Consider the following 26,412-nt stretch of genomic DNA (forward strand, 5'->3'; position numbering starts at 1 on the left):
CCAAGGTTGGCAACCCTACACCCTAGTGAATTCTGCCCTGTCTGTACAAGGATCTCTATTTCTGGTAAGGATGTATGTGTGGCTATATGTGGCTTAGGAATGCCAGGTCCCTCTTCGCCACTGGCGGGAGGTTTGGGGGATGGAGCCTGAGAAGGGCAGGGTTTGGGGAGAGGAGGGACTTCAATGCCATAGAAGCCGATTGCCAAAGCGGCCATTTTCTCCAGGGGAACTGATCTCTATCAGCAGGAGATTAGTTGTAATAGCTAGTCCCTGGAGGTTGGCAACCCTAATGTGGGGTCAAGGCATGTGTGAAGCCTGTGAGGAGTGTGGAAGGCATAAAACGTTGAAGGCTATTAGAGTTGTGTGGGGGAGAGAGTATGATCGTGAGGTAACTTCATGGGTAAATCTCAAATCGGAGAGTTCACTTACTTCCCACCAGCGTCTGGAAATACATCTTTCCACTGTAGGGCCCATAACCCACCGCAGTCCGGGCTCGCACTTGGAAGGCGTATATCTTTCCCGGGCTCAGACTGGAGATGGTGGCCATGTTTGTCTCACTGGTCACCGTGAAAGAGTTGTCCTCGTCTTCTGACTGAGAAACGACAATCCGCCACAGAAATTAAGAAATGTTAATTTCCACGTTCCCAGCAGAGCTCTTCTCCCAGACCTATCAAAACTTTTCTGGTTTGATAAGCAATGACCCGCCTGCCAAACAGTCTACTCTTTGGGTTCATCAAACCTTTCTTCAACACCTCTGTATCCTGACCTCAGGAAGACTAGAGGCCAACGGTAAAAGGAAGAATGGTTTGTGTAAGAGAAGGAAAGATGGTTGCTGAAGCTAAATTCTGCCCTTGGGACTAAATTTCACACGCAATGTAACACCTTTAACCAGGGTTGCCAACTGGCCTAGAGAAAAAAATATCCTGTCCCTTTAACAAAGCCTGAAGGTGTGGAAATGGGCTAAAACTTTTCAAATCATGGAGGTAAATAACATCACCCGTGTTTTTGTTTTTTTTAAAACACCCTTTAAACCTCTTTTAAAGGGACAGGACATTTTCCTCCAGGCTTCCTGGCAACCCTATGTCTAACAAATATGAAGCCTATAATCATTTTTTCTCCCCCTAAGCACTGACCCCTAAGCACTCACACACTGTGGCGAAAAAGGTTTCGGGGGCCAAGCCACATCCAGGTTTTGAGCCATAATAAAAATAAAACACGGCAAAATGTTTAAATTTGCACCTTAAAGCTCAGCAAGCGCACCACACTATGGTGTAATAGGGATGCAATTAAAAATGACGCATGAAAATGATCAAATACTACACGCATACACAGACAAAATTAACCAGTGTTCAAATTTGAAGCCCCCTTTGGACTTGGCTCTCACAAGAACATAAGAAAAGCCCTGCTGGATCAGACCCAGGCCCATCAAGTCCAGCAGTCTGTTCACACAGGGGCCAACCGGGTGCCTCTAGGAAGCCCCCAAACAAGATGTCTGTAGCAGCATTATCCTGCCTGTGTTCCACAGCACCTAATATAATTGGCATGCTCCTCTGATCCTGGAGAGAATAGGTATGCATCATGACTAGTATTCATCTTGACTAGTAGCTATGGATAGCCCTCTGCTCCATGAACATGTCCAGTCCCCTCTTAAAGCCTTCCAAGTTAACAGCCATCACCACGTCTTGGGGCAGGGAGTTCTCAATCCCACCTGGCCCCAACTTCGACAGGCCCACACAACTTGGTGGTGGAAAGTGCTGTCAAGTCGCCACCGACTTACAGAGAACCCTCACGGGGTTTTCAAGGAAACAGATGAACAGAGGTGGTTTGCCATTGCGGAGCAGCCCTGGACTTCCTTGGCGGTCTCCCTTTCAAGTACAAACCAGGGCTGACCCTGCTTAGCTTCTAGGGCTGTTGAAAAAAAAAATCGGAAAAGTTCGGCTTTGGCAAAATTCGGCCCGTTTAAATTCGGGATGTGCCGAAGTCCGAACTCCCCCGCTTCGGATCCGCGAACTTCGGCGCGAGATACGGAGTTCGGGAGAAAATTCCCCCCCCCCGCGGGCCTTCATGGGGCTTCCATGAAGGTGCACGGGGGGCTCTTTAAAGAGATCTGTGCCTCCCAGCTGGAAGGCGCAGATCTGTTTAAAGGGCCCGAATTTGCCGAATTTATTTGTGATCACCCCGAAGTCGCCGAATTTGGCTCCCCGTTTTCCCGCCTTTTTTGAATTTGGTTCAATTTGAACCGAAAAACCGCCGAATTAGGGGAAATTTGGCTGTTTTTCGGTTCGGGACGAACCGAATCGACAGCCCTATTAGCTTCTAAAATCTTATGAGACTGGGCTAGATTGGCTGTCTAGGCCCACACAACTTACCTTGTCGAAATAGCGCAGCTGATAGTCCAAGATGATCCCGTTTGGCTGGTCCGGCTGCGGCCAAGACAAGGTGATGCTGCTCATTGTGCGGCTCACCAGGTGCATCATGGGAACAGCCGAAGGGACTGCAACGAGAGGAAGGAAGGAAAAGAAAAGAAATATTAGCCAAAGGAGGAAGAAGAAAATCAGAAAGCAATTGGCCAGCTTGCATGTTGAATGTGCTATTGTTAGAACTTCATCAGAAAGCATTGTAATGTGATTTGCAAAGTTATTGTTGTCATGTTTGGGGTGATATGTAAGAGCTTCCCGCCCCCCGCCCCGCATTTGAAACTATTTATTTCGACTGGATTCCTTTTCTGAAGATACTTTTGGGTTGTGGTTATTCTACCTAAAATTATTTCAGGAACACATCAGATCTGATATTTAAAAACAAAAACCACAGATATAAAACAACAACTCAAGATTCTTTGACAAACAGGAAAAGAATGGGAAATCAAATGCAAATAATAATAATAAAAAAACATTCCCTTCATCCATGACAGGTAGGGCTGTGCAAAAAAAAAAAAAAAAACTGGTAAATTTTGGGTTTGGGCTTATTGGTGCCAATTTTTTTCGGTAAACCCAAAATACGCCGAATTCCCATACCAGTAAATACGGGAATTCGGCTTATTTCCGGGTTTCCCGAAAAAACCTGGGCATTTGCACCTATGGGGATTTTTCAAAGCTCCTGGGGGGCATTTTTTGAGGTACAGCCCCCAAATTTGCAGCATAGCTGCAAGGGACTCTCCTTGCTTGAACCCCCAAGTTTGGTGAAAATTGGGTCCAGAGCTATGGGGTCTGGAAGGGGTCACCCCCATCCTCCTCCATAGAGAATAAATAGTGAAGTGACCCATTGCTTTCAATGGTGGAAAAGCTGGCGGGGCTCCTCCATAGAGATACATAGCGAAGTTCACAATAGAGATTCTGAACACAGCCACTTCACGTTTTGGCTTATATTCTGTTTCTGCTATTTGTGGGGTTTTAAAACATTGTTCCAACTATCATGTGGGGGGCCCGGCTGCCTTTCCAGGCCCACATCCACCTCTATGTGTTCATAATTGAGCGCCACTTATCTGATAATTTATTGATTTTATGGGATGTTAAATTGTTTTAATTATATTGTGATTTTACTGTATTTTATAGTATTTTACTGTATTTTATATCATGTTGTTAGCCACCCTGAGCCCAGTGTTGGATTGAGGGTGGGGACTGAGGGTGGGGTAGAAATCTAAACCAACAAACAAAATAAAGCTGCCTGTTCTAAAGTCTTTAGGATTGAGCCTTAAAGTTGGAAATTCAAGGATATTTCATCCATTAACCTCTCTTAAAATGACCATTTAAATTTGCATATAAATACACCTGTATAGATAGAGTTTAAGTTATTTATTATTACAGTCCACCACCAGTATATAAATAAAGAAAACATTAATTGCAAAAGGAATAAAAGTAAAACAGAGTTGCACTTACCTGTAACTGCTGTTCATTGAAGTCTTCTGTCCAGACACACATTTGGGACTGTGCCTGCGCACAGGCCTGCCACCGGAAAAACTTTTACTAGCCTCAGGCATATAACAGGGATGCCCCTCCCACTGAGCAGGTGGGCCAGCTTCCCGCCAAAACCACCGCGTGCTCCTGGGTGGGGCATCCCTTCCCTCCTCAGTTCCTCGCCCGCCGCCAACCCAAGAAACCTCCTCTTTCTCTTTTCCTTTATTCATTCTATTTTCTTTTCTTTTTCAGGTCGACAGCAGGGTCGGAGGGAGGGAATGTGTGTCTGCACAGAAGACTTCAATGAACAGCGGCTACAGGTAAGGGCAACTCTGTTTTCATTTCAGTCTTTGGTGCAGCCCCACATTTGGGATTTTAGCAAGCTACTCACATCCGGGGGTGGGTGTCGAGCTACTGGAACAATGTCTGGAGGACCGCCTTTCCCGCTTCTGCATCCTTCCCAGTCTATAGGTTCAAGGTGTAGTGCTTGATGAATGTGTCCTCGCTTGACCACGTCGCTGCCTTACTGATGTCGAGGAGTGGAACCTTCCTGTGAAGAGCGGCTAAAGAACCCTGGGCCCTGGTTGAATGAACCCTAACTTCTAAGGGACATGTCTTTCCCGCCTCTGTGTACGCAGTTCTAACTGCTGATACCATCCATCTTGCAATGGACTGAGCTGAAGCAGGTTTCCCCTTCTTGGGACCCTGATAACAAATAAAGAGGCTCTTGGACTTTCTGAAGTGTTTTGTCCTATCTATGTAGTATAGTATGGCCCTTCTGACATCTAGAGTGTGAAGGGCTTTCTCGGCTGGAGAGGATGGGTTCAGGAAGAACACTGGAAGCACTAGCTCCTGAGACATGTGAAAGCTGGAAATTACCTTGGGCTTAAACTGTAAGCTAGGATGTAGGACCACTTTCTCGTTAAATATCTTCAAGAAAGGGCTGTCAACCCTCAGGGCTGCTAGCTCTTCCACTCTTCTGGTAGAAGTGACTGCTATCAAGAAGGCCATCTTGGCCATCAGAAGTGATAGCTGGTTTGAGAACATGGGTTCAAATGCGACCACTGTGGCGTGATCCTAGGGGTTGGGGGGAACATGTTGTTGAGACCCCTCAGAAATCTCTTAGACAGTGGATGAGAAAAAACTGTATACCCTTCCGCCTTATCATGAAAGGCTGATATCGCAGCTAGGTGCACCTTAACGGAGGAGACCGAAAGGTTGCTTTCGTAAAGTTCCCACAAATAATCCAGAACATTAGGTAACGGGCAGTGGAAGGGTGACAGACCCCGGATTTCTGCCCACTGCTGGAATCTATCCCCCTTCCGATCATAGGAATATCATGTAGAAGTTCTTGTAGGTTATCTGGGCTGTGTAACCGTGGTCTTGGTATTTTCTTTCCTTGCAGCTGTGGACAAGTTTACATCGGGACATGTTTGTATGCTGCGTTTTGTTGTCCCGATGTAAACTTGTCCACAGCTGCAAGGTATACGATATACTCCTGCAGAGGTGAGGGGGTCTCTTTTGTCTTTGGCTGATCGTAGCATTTGTTGTATTTTCTTGGTGGGTTTAAACAGTTTGTAGGTTATGTCAACAATAGTCATGCAGATTAGCTTTGGATTTCACACATTAACACATCACTTAGCACATTACCTTTGTTACTTTTTGCAGGACAATGATTCAGCTCAAACCCAACCCCTTTCTGACTATATATTACTCTTCCTACACACTTGACACTGAGAGACACTGTCCTTCAGTGTTACTCCTCTGAAGATGCCTGCCACAGCTGCTGGCGAAACGTCAGGAAAGAAAATACTAAGACCACGGTTACACAGCCCAGATAACCTACAAGAACCAATGAACTCTGACCGTGAAAGCCTTCGACAATATCGTATAGAGGGTTTCCTAGCCTGCAAGATGACCTCTTTGACAGGTGTGGAGAGGCCTAGCCCTTGTGCTCTATCTTCCACTCTGTCAGGTGTAGCCTGTCTACATCGTGGTGTAAGAGAGTGCCCCATCTGAGTAAGTCTGGGGAGTTTGGGAACTCTCTGTAGTTCCCCTCTGCCAACCGAAGTAGGTCTGAGTACCAAATCTGATGGGGCCACATCGGGGTAATCAGGATACAGGAAGTGCGGTCCACTTTGATCTTCCCCAGCACCCTGGCTAGGAGGGGGAAAAGAGGGAAAGCGTAGAAGAGGACACCCGACCATTATAACTGGAACACATCCCCCAGTGACTCTGGGTCGTGACCCGCTATGGAGCAAAATTCCCTTGCCGTTTTGTTCTCTCTGGAAGCAAATAGGTCGATCTGGGGAACACCCCAGAGCTGAAAAATTGGGTTCAGGAACATGTCCAAAATTTCCCACTCGTGGTTCGTGCAAAACTCCCTGCTGAGGGTGTCCGCCCACTTATTGCACGGGCTGGCTATGTGAATAGCCTTGAGGCAGATGTTGTTCTCTAGAGCCACCTGACAGACCCTTTGTGCCTCTCTGCACAATGGGGCAGAACCCGTACCCCCCTGCTTGTTGACGTAGTATACAGCTGCAGTGTTGTCGGACTGCAGTAGTATCCTGGACCCCTGAAGGATATCTGTAAAGGAGGTAAGGGCATAACGAATGGCACAAAGTTCTAGAATATTAATATGTAAAGAGACCTCTGCTTTGCTCCACTTGCCCTGCATGGAGAACGCCTGGCAGTCACCTTCTCAGCCCTCAAGGGAAGCATCAGTGGTCAGGCTAAACTCTGGGTTCCAGTACCCGAATGGTACGCCCCTGAGGAGATTTGTCTCCAATAGCCACCAACCCAGGGACTTCAAGATCGCCCTGGGAATGGATAGTCTGTGAAGTTGCGAATGGAGGTACTGATCAAAGGTCCTGAGAAACCAATTTTGCAGGCTCCTCATCCGCAATCTAGCGAACGGGGTCACCGCTGTCGTGGAGGCCATAAGGCCCAGTAATCTTTGGATGGCTATCACGGGCTGGTGTCTACATTGTAGGAAATTGTTAACCAGAGTCCTGATAGCTTGCACCCTCTCGGGGGGGGGGGGGGGGAGAAGGCCCTTCCCCTGTTGGATTCCAATATCGCTCCTATGAACTGGGCCCTCTGTGAGGGTACCAATTTGGATTTTTTCCAATTGACCAAGAGGCCCAGGGAGGTACAGGTGATTGGACCAAATCTAGGTGGGATGATAGAGTGTCTGGGTTGTCAGCTGTTATAAGCCAATCATCTAGGTATGGATAGATGCTGCACCCCTTGCTCCTACGATGGGAAATGACAACGGCTATACATTTCGTAAACACCCATGGGGCTGTAGCCAAACCGAACGAGAGAACAGTGTAACTGAATACCTCTTTGCCATACCGGAACATGAGGTATTTCCTGTGCGCAGGGTGAATGGACACATGAAAGTATGTGTCCTTCAGTTCCAGGACAATGAACCACGTGTTGGGAGTGAGAAGCTCCATCACAGATGGTAAAGAAACCATACAGAATTTTGAAATTCTCAAACATTTATTAAGCTCTCTAAGGTCTAATATCGGCCTAGAGCCTCCATCTTTCTTCTCTACCATGAAGATTCTGGAAAAAAACCCGAAACAGTTGGGGGAATCACGTTGAACTGCACCCTTTTGCAGGAGCTCCTGCAGTTGCGGGGCAAACTCAGGGAACGGGTTATCCCTCACCAAACTGGAGGGAAAACAAGTGGGGGCAATCTTAAATTCCAAGCGATAGCCCTCTGAAACAATCTTGTAAACCCAAGAATCTGAAAGATGCGGTGCCATGCACCAGAATACTTGGCCAGCCTCTCAAGGAATGGCAATTCCTCCTGGCCGGCCTGATGTAACAGAATCTTTGGGAAGGCTGCTGTTGGTTGGGTTGAGGACTACCGGTGGGCCTCTGTTTGTTATTCAGTCTGCGCTTCCCTGTCTGGCCTTGCTGGTACTGCTGATGATACTGGAATTGTCTCTGTTGAGGATACGGTTGGTACCTTTGATGCTTTTGCCCTCTATAGAAAGGTGTGTTAAAGCCCTGTTGACGGGGTTGAAATCTTTCTCTTTGTGGATTAGTGGAAGGAATAACACCCAGGGATATAGCCGTCTGGCGATCTCTCTTGATGTTAGTAAGGAACTCTGTAGTATTTGCAGCGAAAAGGATGTCACCCTCAAAGGGAAGATCTGGTGTCCAACTCAGCATCAGAAAAAGAGTGGAGCGGGGAGCTTGAGTGGAACAATGAGGTCCTCGGAGGAATCATGATTGGATCCATGATGGGAGGCCCCGGTACCGAAGCTACTTGAGCTGGCTTGGTGGGAGCAGATTTGGATTGGGTAGAGTCACTTGACTTATCTTGATGCTTATTTTTGCTCTTGTGTTTCTTAGAAGACTGTCCCAGATCCGACTTCCGCGTCGGATCCGAGGGTCTTAGATCCGAGCTGGATCCGGGGTTCGCAGTGGTCGGAACATAATGAACAGATTGAGCCTGCTGGGAAGTCTCGGAACTGGCAGAAAGAGATGGAGCCAGCAAGGCTTTCTTCCACAATTCTGCGTTCAATCGGTCGGTGCGAGCATTGCGCACCGGAGTCGAAAACTTTTGGCAGATTTTACACGATGAAACGTTGTGTCCCTCGCCCAAGCAAAGTAAGGACAACTTGTGTGCGTCTGTGTATGTGATCTTAGTAGCGCACTTGGGGCAACGTTTAAAAGGCGGTTTAGGAGCCATAGCGGCCCTCAGCACTCGGCTGAGGGGACCGAGGCCGAAACTTTCTCTCTCCCGGAATGGGGAAGCGGGCTGGTCAAGAAGCCCTGAGTGGCAGTCCAAACAAGGAACTCACAGTTCGGTAGTTTAAAGTTGGTAGTAATGACGAGTTTGCAAAAAAGTCGCACTGAGGTTTACAAGCTCAGTTCTCGGCGGTGGCAAAGAAGGAACTGAGGAGGGAGGGGATGCCCCGCCCAGGAGCACGCGGTGGTTTCGGTGGAAAGCCGGCACGCCTGCTCAGTGGGAGGGGCATCCCCATTATATGCCTGAGGCTAGTAAAAGTTTTTCCGGTGGCAGGCCTGCGCGCAGGCGCAGTCCCAAATGTGGGGCTGCACCGAAGACTGAAAACGAATATACAAAATTCATTAATACACACAGGATAGTCCTAATGGATACCAGCTAAAACTACACGTCTGACTACAAATTAGCACTTGGACACTCTCCTGGGCAACTAAAAATTAGGTCATTTTAGTGACTGAAATCAACGTCACTCTTCAGTGTTTAAGGCCCTTCCCACGTTTTTTGATTACAGACAAGGGTGCAAAACCAGGCAACCAATCGTGTTGTATGGTGGTTCTTATCTGACAGAAGATATTCAAGCATAATTTCATTAGATCTTCCGGGAAACCTTTTGAGCAACGTTCCGATAGTTTCACTACAAATTTTGTTGTATAAGGTGCATTTAAAAAAGACGTGCTCCATATAGATATAATATAATGCGCGCACACAAACAAACCCACGGTATCTCGTAGGTTTGGTGCGGAGAATATCATAGCAATTTGGTAGCACGAGTGAACATCAAGAGGACATTGCCGAGAATTCCAGCCTGCAGGCGAGAATGTAATGCCAGCTGCACCCCTATGCACAGATGACCCAAGCCATGGGTTGGTTCCACCTTGGCAGGTGCTGACATAAGCTGCGAGATCTCCCCTGTAGGCAAGTCCAATTACTGCATAAGCATCTGGAAAGTGGCATTACCACTGCGTATAATGTTCAAGCTGGTTTTCTCTCTCCCTGTCCAAGATCATGCGGCAGGAAAAGACCAGTGCTAGCAAAACTCTCCGAAAATAATTCTGCATTGCACCCCCCGGCTCATCCAAACACGCTCCTGGGAGAGCCAGGAAGAGGCAGAGGGAGGGTTGGCCTGATGTGGTTACAGAAACCACGTATTGTGTTTGCTGTGGGGGTGGGAAACAAGCAGATTGAATGAGATCTCTTTAAACCAGCCTTTTTAACATTTTAATCCAAGCTGCAGGACCTTAACACATCATGACTGGAATCTGAGGGAGCAACAGGGTAATGGGAAGCATTTGGGGGGAGAACTAGGGTTACCGGGTCCCTCTTCGCCACCGGTGGGAGGTTTTTGGGGCGGAGCCTGAGGAGGGCGGGGTTTGGGAAGGGGAGGGAAGTCAATGCCATAGAGTCCAATTGCCAAAGCGGCCATTTTTTCCAGGGGAACTGATTTCTGTCGGCTGGAGATCCATTGTAATAGCAGGCGATCTCCAGCTAGTACCTGGAGGTTGGCAACCCTAGGGAGCACCCATCTCCCCTTGCTTACTTTCTAGAAAATAGATCAGGAGGGGTAGCCATGTTAGTCTGTCAATAGCAGGAGAAAAGAGCAAGAGTCCAGTAGCACCTTGAAGACTAACACAATTTCTGGCAGGGTGTGAGCTTTCGTGAGCCACAGCTCACTTCTTCAGGTATCCGAAGAAGTGAGCTGTGGCTCACGAAAGCTCACACCCTGCCAGAAATTGTGTTAGTCTTTAAGGCGCTACTGGACTCTGTCTCTAGAAAACGTGCAAGATCACCCAGGTTATTATATCGCAAGTGCGAGAAGTAGATGCACACAGGACTCCACAACGCTTCCTGTATTGTCACCCCCCCCCCTTGGTCTAACCTACCTCACATGGTTGTTGTGAAGATAAAAATGGAGGAGGGGAGAACCACATACCACTGTCCTAAGCTCTTTACAAGAACTGTGGAATTAAAATGTTGCTGATAGTTATGAAGTGTTCTCTCTCCCAATATAAGTGCGCATTCATGAAAACTTGGAAGGTTTGGGGTAGGTAGGTGGGATAAAACTATGTGAATTTTCATATGGGGCCTTAAATCATCTTTAATCCTCTTGGTATTTATGTGAACTTCTGATGCTTATTAGCATAAATCATATAAGCTGGAAGACAGACGTTTGTAATTCAAATGTGCCTTCTGGCTAGCCGAGATTTTCCATTTGCACTAAAACACCCAACTCAAGAGTGGGTGGGGGGGCACTATAAGCCTCATGCATAAAATATCCCTTGTTTTATTCGAGAAGGCTTCTAGGGATTACGTTGGGCTGAAATAGGAAGTTCTCTCCCCCGCCTCCCGATATATTTTCTATTTTATTTTTAGAGATGGGGGAATGCATTGCTGAAGTCCTGGTTAAAATGTACCTCAGCCTTAACACACACACAAAAAAAAACCCAAATCTCTCAGCACCGCACCTGTCAGATGGGGATAAGAATTCAGGGCTGGTAAAAGTGCTTGGATAATGCATGAAAAAACAAAGCATACATGTATTAAGCATTATGAGTGTTTTGGCTTGTTTAAGCTTGCTAATTAACTGTGATTTGAGTCTGTTGAATAGATTTTAATTCATATTTCAGTGTAAGCTAGGGTTGGCGGTTCTCGGTTGGGAAATACCTGGAGATTTCAGGAGGGGGGGTGGAGACTGAAGAGGGCGGAGTTTGGGCAGGACTTCAGTGGGGTATAATGCCAGAGACTCCACCCCCCCCCCAAAGTGGCCCTTTTCTCCAGGGGAACTGTTCCCTGAACTCTGTAGATCACCTGTAATTCTGGGAGATCTCCAGCTACCACCTGGAAGCTGGTGGCCCTAGAGCAGTGGTTCCCAACCTTTTTTTGACCAGGGACCACTAGGACTTTTTTGTTCGGTGCAGGGACCCCACGGTTCAAAATAAAAATTCCAACAATTTGAAAATAAACTTTAATCATAACTATTAGTTAAACATTAAAGAATAATATTTGAATATATATTTTATAATAGAGAACTTTTAATTGAAAATATTAATTTATTATGGGTTTATAACTTTGTTTCGCTGACCTTAATTTAGTTCTCGCGGACCTCTGGGGGTCCACGGACCCCTGGTTGGGAACCAGTGCCCTAGAGTAAGCAGCTGAGAATTGGTCACATTTGCAGCCTACCCTTCCTCTGAAGAGTCAAGGGCAGCATACATGACATCCTGCCCTTCACCCTCAGAGCCAACGTGGCGTAGTGGTTACGAGCGGTGGTTTGGAGCAGGGGAGTCTGATCTGGAGAAGCGGGTTTGATTCCCCGCTCCTCCACGTGAGCGGTGGACGCTACTCTGGTGAACTGGATTTGTTTCCCCACTCCTACACACGAAGCCAGGTGGGCTAGTCACAGCTCTCTCAGCCCCACCCACCTCACAGGGTGTCTGTTGTGGGGAGGGGAAGGTGATTGTAAGCCGGTTTGAGTCTCCTTTAAGTGGTAGAGAAAGTTGAAATATAAAAACCAACTCTTCTTCTTCTTCTAAATGATGTGAAAGACCTCCACTTGAGACCCTGGAGAGCTACTCACAGTCAGAGTAGACAATAGTGTAGGGTTGTCAATCTCCAGGTGATGGCTGGAGATCTTCTTCTTCATCATCATCACCTTTTGAGGTAGGTGACTGGCAGAGGCATATTTCATGAACATTGTGCCTGGCTTCACCTGGACCGAGCCGAAAGCTCTGTCCAACACTATACACCGGCTCTCAGTGGAATAGTTGAAACACAAAAGTAATTAAAACAAATTTTAGGCCGTCACCCCCATATTTCCAAATACCGTTTTCCCGCTGTGATGCCGACTAGGCGTTCTCGCCTGACTGTTTTTCACACTCCACAGGGGATCTTTCCTACAGACACAAATGGATTCTGTTTCCTCAGAGAGTCTGGGACTCCAAAATTATTTTCATGGGCAGCTGGTGATTCCTGCTTCAAAGGAGCTAAGGGGTGAAGCTTTACTGTACTGTTCAAAAGGAACAAACTCTGGTGTCTGTTTCGAAGACAGAAAAGCTAGAGAAATTTTCAAATTTGACGTGGTACAACAGAGATGCTACCGTTTACCACCCCATCTGCTGCTAATGAAAATTAAGCAAGTGTAAAGCGATGCATATTGGGGCAAAAAATCCCAACTTCACATATATACTGATGGGATCTGTGCTGGCAGCGACACACCTAGAAAGGGATCTTGGGGTGGTGGTGGATAGTTCGATGAAGATGTCAACCCAGTAAGCGGCTGCTGTGAAAAAGGCAAATTTTATGCTGGCCGTAATTAGACTAGGGATAGAGAATAAAACTGCTGCTATCCTACTGCCCTTGTACGAGTCTATGGTGAGACTACACTTTGAATACTGTGTACAGTTCTGGTCACGACGCCTAAAAAAGGATATTGCAGAGCTTGAGAAGGTGCAGAAAAGAGCAGCCAAAATGATCAGGGGGCTAGAGCGACTGCCCCATAAGGAGCGGTTAAAACGCTTAGGGCTGTTTAGCCTGGAAAGAAGGCGGTTAAGGGGAGACATGATAGAGGTCTATAAAATTATGCATGGTAAGGAGAGAGAGGACAGGGAGAAGCTTTGTGTGAAGAAGAAGAGTTGGTTTTTATACCCCACTTTTCTCCATCTTTAAGGAGTCTCCAACAATCACCTTCCTTTCTCCTCCCCAAAACAGACACCTTGTGAGGTAGGTGGGGCTGGGAGAGTTCTTAGAGAATTGTGACTAGCCCAAGGTCCCCCAGCAGGCTTCATGTGGAGCAGTGGGGAATCAAGCCCGGTTCTCCAGATCAGAGTCCGCTGCTCTTAGCCACTACACCACGCTGGCTACACACTTGTGCAAGAGGAAATGCAAGCAAAACCATCAGAAGTAGCCCCTGCATGAAGTCAACTTCACTGAATCCGGCCTGGCATTTCTGCAAGGTATATATCAGTAACTCCCACCCACCCAGCCATGACTGGCTTAGATCAAATCATACCACACTTCCAAACTGAACTGTAATGACTGCATCAAATAGCCTTTTGATTTTCATACACTGCAATACTGTTTGGAAATGGGGGAAAAAACCCTCTTGACCTCAGAGCGCCTTTTATGCAATCCCTTGGGCAAACAGAACTGTGTAGAGTAAAACTTCCCTTATGTGGTAGTGGCCAATCTCCGTTGGTGCCTGCTAGTTCAGGAGGCTTTTTAGAAAAGGATAGATTCATCCACGGCTAGAATCTTAGCCATGACAGCTAAGCAGAGCCTCCCCTTCCACAGGCAGTATACCTTGGAGCACCCGATGCACTCAACGGGGGGATAGCTGTCACCTCCCTGCCCGGCTTGTCAATCCATTTCCGATCAGAAGTAAGTCTTCTGTAAACAATTACCGGATTACCTATTTTCCACAATTTACCACTGAGCCCAACTTTATCCGTTCTAAAAATTCTTCAAATGTTTTAACAAATAAGCTTAGCATGCAAACAAATGTGATAGTAACATATTTGTATATGCTTTATTAAGCTACTCATATTTAGTTGTTTCGTGTGTGGAGTTAATTTCAACATCTAAAACTTTTGTTTCGGCCTTTACGCGTAGTTATGTCCCAAAAGCACCTTATGTGGTCTGAGCCTTTGAGGTTTTTTGGTTTGCTTTTAAAGGAGACGACGAGGGTCTGCTACAGTTAGGAAGGACAGTGAAATGTAGATTTGCTCTGAAAGTAAGTTCAAAACTTCTGTGGTAGTATGTCCCCCCCCCTTTTTGCCTTTTCATTTACTATACATTTTATTATTATTATGAAGAAGAAGAAGAACAAGAAGGAGGAGGAGGAGGAGGAGACAAGGAAGAAGATGAGGAGGAAGAGGAGGAGTTGGTTTTTATATGCCGACTTTCTCTACCACTTAAGGAAAAATCAAACCGGCTTAAGATCTCCTTCTTTCCCCCTCCCAACAACACCCTAGGAGGTAGGTGGGGCTGAGAGAGCTCTAAGAGAGCTGTGACTTGCCCAAGGTCACCCAGCTAGCTTCATGCATAGGAGTGGGGAAACAAATCCAGTTCACCAGATTAGCCTCCGCCGCTCACGTGGAGGAGTGGGGAACCCAACCCGGTTCTCCAGATCAGAATCCACCACTCCAACCACTGCTCTTAAGCACTACCCCATGCTATCTCTCACTACGCCACCGCTCACTCCATGCCACGCTGGAATGTGAGTGTTGACTGCAAGAGACCATTTTATTGTTTTTAATCAGTATACAGTGAACAGCTATAATAAAATATATTTTTTTAAAAGATGTTAAAAAAAGAAGAAGTCCTCTACGTTCAACAGATCTTGCCAGCCCTGCTTTATCAGCTGCAACATAACTCGTCTTGATGGAAGAGGAGGACATCTGAGACGGCACCTTCCTCTGCTTCCATCGCAGTGGCCCCTAAATTCCATTAATCGACGGTTGCCGCCTGCGTGGTTAAAATCAAGTCTGCCCCAACCAGCGAGCCGGGGTCAGAGAGATCTGGGAACACCTGGGCCGGTTGGCAATTGCCTGGCGAAGCAGTCCAATCACCCCAAGGGCTCTGGCTTTCTTCTCGGCACAGGGAAACATAAAAGGACTGTGGTGTTCCCCCCCCCCTGATATCAGACAAGAGGAAATTATGCAGGGAGAAGCAAATCAAAGGGGTTTTAACCGGCTTAGGAAAGCAATCAGTTCCACGATGTAAATCAAATGCAAAAACATGAGGGAATGGCGATTTGGAGATACTCGACCATACTCAGTTACTTCTAAGCCAAGCTCAGGTCAGAGCCAGGGTGGTGTAGTGGTTAAGAGCGGTGGTTTGGAGTGGTGGACTCTGGAGAACCGGCTTTGATTCCCCACTCCTCCCCGTGAGCGGCGGAGGCTAATCTGGTGAACTGGATTGGTTTCCCCACTCCTCCACATGAAGCCAGCTGGGTGGCCTTGGGCTAGTCACAGTCTCTCAGCCCCACGTACCTCATAGGGTGTCTGCTGTGGGGAGGGGGAGGGAAGGTGATTGTAAGCTGGTTTGATACTCCTTTAAGTGGTAGAGAAAGTTGGCATATAAAAACCCACTCTACTTTTATTGTCAAAGGCTTTCACGGTCAGAGTTCATTGGTTCTTGTAGGTTATCCGGTGACACTGTCCTTCAGTGTTACTCTTCTGAAGATGCCTGCCACAGCTGCTGGCGAAACGTCAGGAAAGAAAATACCAAGACCACGGTTACACAGCCCGGATAACCTACAAGAACCAATCTACTTTTATTCTTCTCCTCTTTTTGTTCACCTGGCGCCGTGAAGAAGAGTTGCTTTTTATATGCAGACTTTCTCTACCACTTAAGGAAGAATCAAACCAGGAATGCCTTCCCTTCCCCTCCCCACAACAGACACCCTGAGAGGTAGGTGGGACTAAGAGAGCTTGAAGAGAGCTGTGTAGGAGCTAGCGTAGGAGCAGGGAATCAAACCCGATTCTCCAGATCAGAGTCCACTGCTCCAAACCACTGCTCCTAACCACTACACCATGCTGACTGCCTAACAGTCGCTCTGCCCCCCGGAACGCCCTGGAAACGCCTCCTGGGAAGCCAGCGTGGGCACCTGCGCCAGGAGAACGCTGGCAGGAGGCCCTGCTGACGCCCAAGCCTTGTCCAGAGGGTGTCGGCGTAAGCGGCACTACACCAGCATCCGTACCAGTTTGCATGGCGCAAGTGGCACGGACGCCGGCGTCGGGGGTCAAGCCGGCCCCTACGAGCCTTCGCTTCCCCCTTCAGGAATGCACCGTGAAGCAGTTTCCTGTGGTTTCAGCAAACCATGCAGGGCAGCTGCCTACGGTACCAAAACGTCACGGTCCGGTTCTGACCTAGAATCCTTCTAGTTGTTCCCAGGGGTTTTTCTCCCCACCCCCCGAAGTGAAACGGAAGATTTGTGAAGGGGATTGGCAGCGGGCCCGCAGATGACAGAAGCAGACAGAAATGCAGCTGCCAACACGTTGGCGCCGGGCCTTTGCCAACACACTGCGTCGCAACAGCGCTCTCAAGGAACACACGCTCTACTTCTCGAGGATTAATTCAGCATTACAATGTTTTAGGGATTAGAATAACAGCGCACACCTTCTCCTTGCTTGCTCTTGCAAGCACTCTGTCCAATTTTTTGCGTGTGCTTATATTGGTTCATTCATTCAATTTATTTATACAGGTTGCTAACCCGCCTCTCCCACTTGGGCAAGATGGGTTTATGACATGCATTAAAGGAACTGAATGGATACCTCAAAAGCAATGGAAATCAGCAACCTGTTAGCATTCATAAAACAACCCTGTTTAAGGGCTGCCAGCCAGCAATGTATTTCTCCAGTGATAACAGAAATATTTTGAGTTTGGTTTATTTCTCATTAACAAAGCCATAAACAAATACATAAGCAAGTACGGATAAACTTATAGATAACAGAAATATAAAGTTGCATTTATACATCAGTTTTTTTTTTAATAACTACCCGAAAATTTATACGAGCAAGATGTACTCCCTTTCAGTTAAGAAATTAATGGTGTGCTTCCCTGAACAAATGCCAACGTGGTGTAGTGGTTAAGAGCAGTGATTTGGAGCGGTGGACTCTGATCTGGAGAACCGGGTTTGATTCCCCACTCCTCCACATGAGCGGCGGAGGCCAATCTGGTGAACTGGGGTGGTTTCCCCACTCCCGCAATGAAGCCAGCTGGGTGATCTTGGGCTAGTCACAGCTCTCTTAGAGCTCTCTGAGTTCCACCCTACCTCACAGGGTGTCTGTTGTGGGAGGGGAAGGTGATTGCAAGCCGGTTTGATTCTTCCTTAAGTGGTAGAGAAAGTCGGCATATAAAAACCAACTCTTCTTCTTTTTCTCCTCCTCCTATTACAAGTCTCTTATAATGCTTGCTAGTAGCAGAACTTTACATTTGGTGCTTACCTGTATTGAACTGATTTTTTTAACCAAAAAGAATAGAAAAAATTCATAATGACACAGAAATCTCTGTTTGAGAAAGCCTGGTGAAGAATTATGTGCAATTCTGATGCTTCCATTCTGTTTTTTTTTTAAAATACAGAAATTGTTTACTTTTTTTAAAAAAAGAAACAAATATTAGCAAAAAGACGAATACTTTCTATTGAGCTAGCAGACTCCAACTTCTCATAGTAAATTGGCCCATCGGATACTCATAATTTCATTTACTGAACGCCGTAGGCTTACCAAGTTGGAAAAACCAAGAGTAAATAAATATTACCACAGATGTATAGATGCACTTTTATAGGGGAGGGGAAATAAGAAGTTGGAGGAAAGCAGATTGATGAAAGGGGTAGAGAAGATGGGGCAGATGATCCCTTTATTGAATCTGATGCATTTGCTAAGTTATTCCTTAATGAATGTATTCCAGATCCGCTCGACGGTTTTGTGCATCTCCCCTTTTGTATGCCATTCACAGAAGCTGCTTCAGCAAGAGAGAATGTGACCGTCTCATACATCTGCAGCAACAGCTGTTTTGACTAGAGCTGAGACGAAACTAGTAATTTTGCAAACATCCTTGGCAGCGCTGAAAAACATGCCTCCCCTTTCAACGATTTGTCAGCGCTCGGTCTCAAAAATTAAAAAAAAGTTTGCTTAACACTCGATTTCTCTGTCTCGAGAAAGATGGTGAGCAGCGGCAGCAGAGTAAGCCCATGGTGGGAAGAGTATGAGCATCCATTCCCTTATGGGTGGATACATGCAGGGAAGAAGAAGAAGAAGAAGAAGAAGAAGAAGAAGAAGAAGAAGAAGAAGAAGAAGAAGAAGAAGAAGAAGAAGAAGAAGAAGAAGAAGAAGAGTTGGCTTTTATATGCTGACTTTCTCTACCACTTAAGGAAGAATCAAAACAGCTTGGGGAGGGGCTGTGGCTCAGTGGTAGAGCATCTGCTTGGCATGCAGAAGGTCTCAGGTCCAATCCAGCACCTCCAGTTGAAGGGACTAGGCAAGTAGGCAATGTAAAAGACCTCTGCCTGAGACCCTGGAGAGCCGCTGCCGGTCTGAGTAGACAGTACTGACTTTGATGGACTTTGATGGTCTGATTCAGAATTAGGCAGCTTCATGTGTTCAATCACCTTCCCTTCCCCTCCCCACAACAGACACCCTGTGAGGCAGGTGGGGCTGAGAGAGCTCAAAGACAGCTGTGACTAGCCCAAGGTCACCCAGCTGGCTTCATGTGTAGGAGTGGGGAAACCAACCCGGTTCACCAGCTTAGCGTCCGCCACTCATGTGGAGGAGTGGGAAAACAAACCCGGTTCTCCAGATTAGAGTCCACCTCTCCAAACCACTGCTCTTAACCACTACATAACACTGGTTCTCTAGGGTTGCCAAACTCCAGGTTGAGTGAAAGGGGAGCGGAGAAGGAGCCAGCAGGTAGGAGGGAATATGCAGTTGAAGAAGGAGGTGTGGTAAATGAAGACTTAGTGGGGACAGGAAGCCTGCCAGGGGGAGGGAGCAGAGGCAGGAGAGGGGATGCGATTTCCCCTCCCCTTCAGTCCACTTGGTCCTCCCCCCACCCCCAATTGCCCCTCTGTGGACAGAATGGAACGGGTGCACGGGAGAGCGACGAGGATGACCAGGAGTCTGGAGACCAAGCCCTACGAGGAAAGACTGAGGGACTTGGGAACGTTAAATCTGGAGAAGAGGAAGTTTGGGGGGGGGGTTACGATTGCTCTCTTGAAGCATTTGAAGGGCTGTCACTTAGAGGAGGGCAGGCAGCTGTTACCGTTGGCAGCAGAGGATGGGACTCGCCATAATGGGTTTAAATTGTGGGCGGAAGGGTACGGCCTGGATATTAGGAAAATATTTTTTTACAGTAATAGTTGTTTGACAGTAAATCAGCTCCCTACGGAGGTGGTGAGCTCCCCTTCACTGGCAGTCTTCAAGCAGAGGCTGGACAAACACTTCTCAGGGATGCTGTAGTCCATGGGTTCTCAACAAGAGAAGAATTCCCCCTCTGGGGGGGAATTTTAGGGTTCCAGGGGGAGAATTGGGACCTCTATTCAGCAAAGTGTGATGTCCTGTAGATTATGTACAATCTGTAAAATTGTAGTTTTTTTTTTTTTGAGTTAATCTATCTTGGGAAGGGGGGAATTATATTCTGAACAATGGTGAAAGGGGGGAATGGAGCAAAAAAGGTTGAGAACCTCTGCTCTTGGTTGATCCAGCACTGAGCAGGGTTGGACTAGATGGCCTTTATGACCCCTTCCAACTCTATGATTCTATTATTCTTCTGACACCCTAAAACCATGGCTGAAGTTGCCTTGAGTTGCGTGCACTCTATTGACGGACCCCACCAGGCGATTCTTCTTGCATCTGCCCCTTATTCCTGAGCAATCACTGCTGCGTCACGAATCCAAACGCTTGATTGTTCTGCCTGCCTTCCCGTATCTCTGCTGATAGCATGCGTTGGATGCTTGCCCAGATTTCCCAGGGTGACCTCTCCAGGTGTTTCTGACAATTACAACTCATGCGCAGAACACTCGTAGGCTATGAGAAGTCAAGCTGCAACAGCAGAAAGTGGGGAGGGGAGAGAAAAAGAAAGTGCCATTGGGTTGCAACCAACTCATGGCGACCCTATCCCCAGGGTATTCCAGGCGAGAGACGAGCAGAGGTGGCTTGCCATTTCCTTCCTCCACATAGGGGGAGGGGCTGTGGCTCAGTGGGAGAGCATCTGCTTGGCATGCAGAAGATCCCAGGTTCAATCCCTGGCATCTCCCGTTAAAGGGACTAGGCAAGTAGGTGATGGGAAAGACCTCTGCTTGAGACCCTAGAGAGCCACTGCCAGTCTGAGTAGACAATACTGACTTTGATGGACCAAGGGTCTGATTCAGTATCAGGCAGCTTCATGTGTTCATGTGAAGCAACCCTTATCTTCCTTGGTGGTCTCCTATCCAAGTACTGACCATCGCCGACCCTGCTTAGCTCCCAAGCCCTGACAAACTTGGGCCAAACTGAGCCCTTGGGGAGGGAGGGTTTTTTGGAAAAAACCAATCAGCGTTTCGATGCACATCTACGGTCATGCTGCATACAGTTGAGACACAAATGTCCAGGGTGCAATAAACCAGTTGTGGTATGGTGGCTACAGTACTGGGCTAGGATCTGGAAAGCCCAGGTCCAAATCCCCTCTCCATTACAAAACACACTGGTTGACCTTGGGTCAGCCCTTAGCCTACCTCACGGAGGTGTTGTGAGGATAAAATGGGGGGGGGTGATGTAAGGCATCCTGAGCTCCTTGGGAGGGGGATAAAATATACTGAACGTAAATAAATAAGCGATCACATAATAGTTTGCTTGACTTCAAGAGCCCTGGTTTGAATCACCCATCCAACAAATGGAAATTAGTGCAAATGGAAAATCTCTGCTAGCCAGAAGGCACATTTGAATTACAAACATCTGTCTTCCAGTTTATATGTTTTATGCTAATAAGCATCGGAAGTTCACATAAATACCAAGAGGATTAAAGATGATTTAAGGCCTCATATGAAAATTCCCATAGTTTTATCCCACCTACCTACCCCAAACCTTCCAAGTTTTTATGAATGTGCACATATAGGGAGAGAGAACACTTCATAACTATCAGCAACATTTTAATTCCACGGTTCCTGTAAAGAGCTTAGGACAGTGTTATGTGGTTCTCCCCTCCTCCATTTTTATCTTCACAACAACCATGTGAGGTAGGTTAGACCGAGAGGGGGGGTGACAGTACAGGAAGCGTTGTGGAGCAGGTGTGCGAGTCCTGTGTGCATCTACTTCTCGCACTTGCGATATAATAACCTAGGCGATCTTGCACGTTTTCTAGAGACAGAGTCCTGTAGCGCCTTAAAGACTAACAAAATTTCTGGCAGGGTGTGAGCTTTCGTGAGCCAGTCATCTTCCCTTTACCCCCAGCAAGCTGGGGACTCATTTTACCGACCTCGGAAGGACGGAAGGCTGAGTCAACCTTGAGCCGGCTGCCTGAAACCAGCTTCCGTCGGGATCGAACTCAGGTTGTGAGCAGAGCTTTTGACTGCACTACTGCAGCTTACCACTCTGCGCCACGGGACTCCTGAAGCTGGGGGTAAAACTGCAGAAAACAGTTACTTCCTTTCTGTTGTTTAAATGAGAAAATCTTGGTGCAGTTTAAGGGTTTTCGGGGGTGGATACCTACCAAAATGGTTTTTTCAAAAACTCCATCAAAATCGCTCCTTTCTATTTAAAACGGGGGGAAAGTAATCGCCCACCCAGCAAGGAATGAACATTCTTGGAGCACCAACACACCCTTTTATAAAGGAATGAGGTTGTGCAGGATAATGCGGTATTTACATCACTCCTCATTAAGTCGAAGGTATCGTAAACAAGTCTATGCGCAGTGCACTTGAACGTCTGATACATGAAGGCGAATCGCTGGCCCGCATTGACCGGCAACAAACCTCTGGATCTGCAGTCAGACAGATGCTGCCTCAGCCTCTCTTGCCAACCACCCCTCCTTGTCTTGTACCCGGGGGGGGGGATCAACTCTATGCACTGCGGGGGGCTGTCTCTAGGATTCATTTTGTGCCGCGCCGCGCCTCTTAAATACCAAGCATGACAATTTGTCGTCGCTCTAACTTTTGCTCTCTCCCTTAATGAGGTTTATATCGGGAGACACACTAGCTCTGTGCCTAATAACACTGCGATAATTTGCTGCCACAAACAATCTACGGCGATCTGCGTGTCCTCGAGACGGCAGGGGGACCAGGCGCTTAATGAAGAGTTCAGCCACTGCCTCCGGTCTGCTCATTGTCGCATTAGGCAGAAGGAACCGTTTTATACGTGTACCATGTGTGACAGCAAACAAAGCCAGATGGCAGCAGAAATTCCAAACAACTAAAAGCAAAACATCAATATTGTTGTTATTACCATTAATATTAATTTTAAGGCAATATTAATCTTGCTTCCCCTAACAGCCGATCCTTCCCTGCCGCCTGTTATTTGCTTTTAGAAGTTTAAAAAAATTGTATTATTTGAGAGCAGTGTTGAAAACTAAATGGGAACACACAGCTGCTGCTGAAAATGGTATCCCTGAGTCTAGCTCTCCTTATAAAATGTAGGGTCAGTTTAACTTCTTCTGTGGCGTGAGGTTATTTCCTCGGATCAAAGCAGAGGTAAGATATGAACCAGGGCCTTCCTGGTTACAGAGCCCAGATGTTTATTTATGTGTTTACTTCATTTATACCCTGCCTTCCTCCCCAGTAGGGGCCCAAAGCAGCTTACATCGTACTGCTCGCCTCTATTTTGTCCTCACAACAACCTCACTAAAGTAGAGAGCATGTGACTGGACCAAGGTCACTCAAGGTTACCCAGAAAGCTTCCATGGGAGAGTAGGGATTCCAACCTGGGTCTCCCAGATCCTAGTGCGACACTAACCCAGGGGTGTCGAACTCATTTGTTATGAGTGCTGGATATGACATAAATGTCACTTGGTTGGGCTGGGCCATGCCTCGCCAGCCCAGACTAGGGTGTGTGTGGCTGTCTTGCGGGCCAGATGAGAGCTCTCAAGGGGCCGGATCCAGCCTGCGGGCCATATGTTTGACACCCCTGCTCTAACCTCTACAATACCCTGGCTCTGAGATGTGAATCTGAGTGTTGCACAGATGGAGCTCCCAGCACTTTTTGTTTACACAGCAGATGCACAGTGTGTGTATGTGTGTGTGTGTGAATTTGGATTAGAACCAGGCCATGAGGGAAAGAGTGGGAATGTTAAGCCTGTCCCAACTTTTCCTGACCTGACATGATCCTTCAGAGCTGCTGGCATCCCAGTTGAGTAGACATACAAGAACTTGAACGAGTAACTGCATCTCCTGCAGTCATTTCAAGTCAGGCTTCACCACCACCACTGATACCACGATCTCAATCCGAATCGCGCCCCCTGTGCCTATTTAAGGGGGAGAGGAATTCTGGGAGCACCAAACACAGAATTCCCAGTGTCACATGTGGCCAGGCCTTGAGACGCTGCACCACGCCAGTTCTTTCCTTTATTCATTGAAATGGCTACATTTTTGTCCTTCTCTTTCATACTCAACTGCAGCCAACTTCCAACTCCTTGGACAGTTTGCAGACAAGCACTGCATATACATTTTCCCTGATATTCTGCAATCACTGATACTCAATGGAAATTCAGGGCTGATCTACCCTACAGACTGATACTATTTTTATACGTTAGTGGTCATGCCTTCCATCCAACTGCAGAAAGCTGGGACTTCACAGTTTCATTAGACATTTAAGATTTTATCAGGGATCAGTATCCCACCCTTTGTAGAACAAAAATTCTCAGTGTTCCCTGGCAAGAATCTACAACTATTAGTGCACCCGGTAGGGTAGTTAGGCCCTGTGTATCTTGGCTCCGTTTCAGTTTCTTCACATCACAGTGTGGTGTAATGGTTAAGAGCGGTGGATTTTAATCTGGAAAACAGGGTTTGATTCCCCACTCCTCTACATGAGCGGTGGACTCTAATCTGGTGAACCAGGTTGGTTTCCCCACTTCTCTGCATGAAGCCTGCTAGGTGACCTTGGGCTAGTCAGTTTCTCTCTCAACCCCACCTATCTCACAAGGTGTCTGTTGAGGGGAGGAGAAGGCGATTGTAAGCCGCTTTGAGACTCCTTAAAAGGTAGATAAAATTGGGGTATAAAAACCAACTCTTCTTCTAAATATCATCATCCGATCATTTCTTCCCTCTGGCCACGATATTCCTCTGCTGTTTTCCCCTCAAGTGTTCTGGCTCTTGAAAATCTGTGCCATATTTTTTTAACCCCCAACCTCATGCCGTTTTTCTGCTCATTGTAGGCACCATACGCTTAGATGAACTTGGTACCTCTGAGGACCTACAGCCATACCACCCTGAACATGTCCGATCTCGTAAGCTAAGCAGGGTCGGGCCCGGTTAGTACTTGGATGAGAGACCACCTGGGAATACCGGGTACCTCTGAGGACTACCACGGCATAGCCCTGACGAGGCAAAACACCCAACTGGCTTTCTGACACGTTTCAATTTTAATATAAGAACTTAGGAAGCTACCCTATACCGAATCAGACCATCCTAGTCAGCGTAGTCTAATAGGCGGTGGACAGAGAAGAGGGAGAAGACATGGGCTATCAGAAGGAAAGGTGATCAGTTTTCACCGCAGTCCCTAAATATCTGGATGGCTTCCTCTTATATATTCTTTCCTGTACCTTAAGAGGAAGGTATGGCTTCCTCTTATATATTCTCTCCTGCACCTTATATATTCTCTCCTGTACCTTAAGGAGAGGACATTGCGGGTGCCGCTTCATTCCAAGGTGATGCTGCAAAGCTCAGAACGAATGGATTAAGATATGTATCGAGTCTCCCCACTCATAATCTCTTTTACATTTCAATTTGAACGCTCCTGCCCTGCAATTATTATTTCGCTCTCAATTAAAAAAGCAGGAGGCTGTTGAAAAATTATGCACAGCTTTCGGCACCCACATGGTCCGCGTTCGTCAGAGCGGGAAGCTGAGACTGCTGTTGGCGCATGTTCAGAAACTGATTTATCCCCGGCATCTCCAATTAAAGGGACTAGGCGAGTAGGTGATGCGCAAGACCTCCACCTGAGACCCTGGAGAGCCGCTGCCCGTCTGAGTAGACAATACTGACTTTGATGGACCCAAGGTCTGATTCATTATAAGGCAGCTTCATGTGTTCATGACGCAAAGCCTTTACTTGGTTCCAATGAAACTGCTTTGGCTTGCTGAAAACTATGCTTATTTATTTACTTCTGAGTATGATTGTAAGCCCCACTGGAACTGGTGCTTCTTCCTCCTCTTGCAGTAAGACTGTACACATGCCGCCCCCCCAAAAAGGTAAGCCAATTTAGAACTCTTAATAAAAAAAATTCTTGAGTGTTTGCAAGTGACCCAATTAACAATTCATGCCATGTGGAATGCGGCCATCACCAGGAGCAACCAGGGTTTTTTTGGGTGTGTGTGTGGGCGAAAACACATGGTCGCTTTATCCTCCTTTAATCCCTGTTTAAGCCAGGATCGAACACACATTAGGCGAAACACATGGGTTCGATCCTGGATGAATCCTGGCTGAAACAGGGATTAAAGGAGGATAAAGTGACCATGCGTTTTCGCCCTGTGTCTCCATTGAAGCACTCACTATTTGGAACACCTTGCTGAGATAACCTGAGAGCCAACCCCTTTCTCCCCAACTACATTTAAGGGGGATGATCAAACGCTTCCTTTTTACGACCTATCCGTTTTCCTGTAGAGGACGTTTTAAAAGTCTTCTTCTGCCGCTGTGCTTGTCGTTTGTTTCCGATTTCAATTGTTCCTTTTAAACAAGAAAAAAAAAATCTCATTTTTATCCAAGGCGCTTTCGAGCTCGTTCCGGTAATGCAGCAAGGACCTCCTTCATTTCTGCCGTTCTCTCAGTTGTCCATTTAAGCGGACAGATACACTGCGAAGTGCGAGCTAACATACAATCATATTTATCTAATAAAACTATAATACCAGGCTGGGGCCAAACAGTACATATTGGGAGACGGTCACTACCCATAAACAACCCTATTTGAAAACCAAGACAATATTTAATAAGGGCTGGTGAGAAAATTACACAATTTATAACACTAGCTCCTTTTAAACCATAGTAAGTACACATTCCCTTCCTATCAATTTGTCCACTTCCATTTAAGACAACTAAATTCTTTTCAATAAGGAGTAAAAAGAATCGTTTTCCCG

The 26,412-nt window shown here is 46.9% G+C and overlaps 1 protein-coding gene across 1 annotated transcript in view; it reads right to left on the bottom strand.

The window, feature by feature from the left end:
* LOC130476791 (ephrin type-B receptor 5) overlaps nt 1-26,412 on the bottom strand; it is a 144,638-nt gene that overhangs the window by 23,710 nt on the left and 94,516 nt on the right. The window contains exons 6-7 of the mRNA XM_056848790.1: nt 2,370-2,494; nt 430-592 (exon numbers count right to left, since the gene is read on the bottom strand). Of these exons, the coding sequence (XP_056704768.1) occupies nt 430-592; nt 2,370-2,494 (288 nt within the window). The remainder of the gene's footprint in view (nt 1-429; nt 593-2,369; nt 2,495-26,412) is intronic.

This window comes from Euleptes europaea, chromosome 4 (assembly GCF_029931775.1).
Source record: "Euleptes europaea isolate rEulEur1 chromosome 4, rEulEur1.hap1, whole genome shotgun sequence".
NCBI classification, from domain to species: domain Eukaryota; kingdom Metazoa; phylum Chordata; class Lepidosauria; order Squamata; family Sphaerodactylidae; genus Euleptes; species Euleptes europaea.